The sequence below is a fragment of the Egretta garzetta genome, unplaced genomic scaffold (assembly GCF_000687185.1).
Source record: "Egretta garzetta isolate BGI_Z169 unplaced genomic scaffold, ASM68718v1 scaffold1244, whole genome shotgun sequence".
NCBI classification, from domain to species: Eukaryota; Metazoa; Chordata; class Aves; order Pelecaniformes; family Ardeidae; genus Egretta; species Egretta garzetta.
In genome coordinates, this window is record NW_009259541.1 from 8125 (window position 1) to 9283 (window position 1159).

The 1159-nt window shown below is 62.4% G+C and overlaps 1 protein-coding gene across 1 annotated transcript in view; it reads left to right on the forward strand.

The window, feature by feature from the left end:
- Positions 1 to 1097, forward strand: part of LOC104125249 (choline transporter-like protein 2) — a gene marked incomplete at its 5' end in the record, with an annotated part of 9178 nt that extends 8081 nt beyond the window's left edge. Inside the window, 3 exons of the mRNA XM_035893232.1 lie at positions 214 to 284; positions 493 to 581; positions 969 to 1097. Of these exons, the coding sequence (XP_035749125.1) occupies positions 214 to 284; positions 493 to 581; positions 969 to 1097 (289 nt within the window). The remainder of the gene's footprint in view (positions 1 to 213; positions 285 to 492; positions 582 to 968) is intronic.
- Positions 1098 to 1159: the final 62 nt, after the last annotated feature.

Genomic DNA, 1159 nt, shown 5'->3' on the forward strand with positions numbered 1-1159 from the left:
GCTTCCTTCCAAGCCCTTCTTCCCACCCAAGATCAACGCCCACCTGCCCGCCTTGTTTTCAGGCTTCCAACGCCTTTTCTGCCGCGTTCGCAGCGCGTGTGCGTGTTGGCCACCTCCTCCCGCGCTTCCTTGGGAATGCCGGGGGGCCGGGGGGGAGCGGACGTGGATGCTTGGGGGAGCGGACGTGGATGCTCATCTCTCTCTTGTTTCCAGGGTGGCCGTTTTAGATAAAGTCACGGATTTCCTCTTCTTCCTCGGTAAACTCCTCATCGTGGGAAGCGTCGGTAAGTGCTGGGGGCTGGAGGCTCCTCCTCGGGGCGTACGGCCGCTGGGGGCTCTCGCAGCTGGTTCCGCCTGCCCCAAACCTCCGCTCTCCTCACTCCTCCCGCGAAACCCTTCCTTTCGGTCCCGTTCTACCTCTCCCCCGCACCCGTTCGCCGCCTTCCTTCCGCCCCGCATCCCCCGGCAGTTGGCATCCTTTTGCTTTTCCAGGGATCCTGGCCTTCTTTTTCTTCACCCAGCGGATAAAGCTGGTCCAAGACACAGCGCCGCCCCTGAATTACTACTGGGTCCCGATCCTGGTGAGCCGCGTTCTCATCCTCCGGTGAATTTAGAAGTGATGGAAGGAGCTCTGTAACGCAAATGCCTTACGCCCCGCCTCCGCTCACCGCTCCTGAAGGACCTTCTTTGTTGAAGGCGTTCTCTCTGTCCCCATCAAAATGAGCCCTTTGTTTCGGCCGGCCACGAAGAGGCGTCTCGCCCTTCCTGCGCTGCCCAGATTGGCCTCCGTCCACCGGCATCGCTGGGGCCTTTTGTCCCGCATCGGGCTGGGCTGAACAGTCCTGCCCTGTTCCCTTCCCCGGGGAATTGGGGATTCAGCAGGTTTCCCCCCTCCCGGCGGCGGGGCGGGGGCTCGGCGCTCTTCGCAGATGCGAGGTCGTGGCCTGACCACGCAATTTCTCTTCCAGACGGTGATCGTGGGCTCCTACCTCATCGCCCACGGGTTCTTCAGCGTGTACGGCATGTGCGTGGACACCCTCTTCCTCTGCTTCTGTAAGTGTCTGGCTCGCAGGGTCCGTCTCCCGCGTTTGCGGTAGCGAAACCTCCCTCTCGCTGGGGCTCGACCCCCAGTTTTGGGGGCTGCTCCAGATTCCCGTCG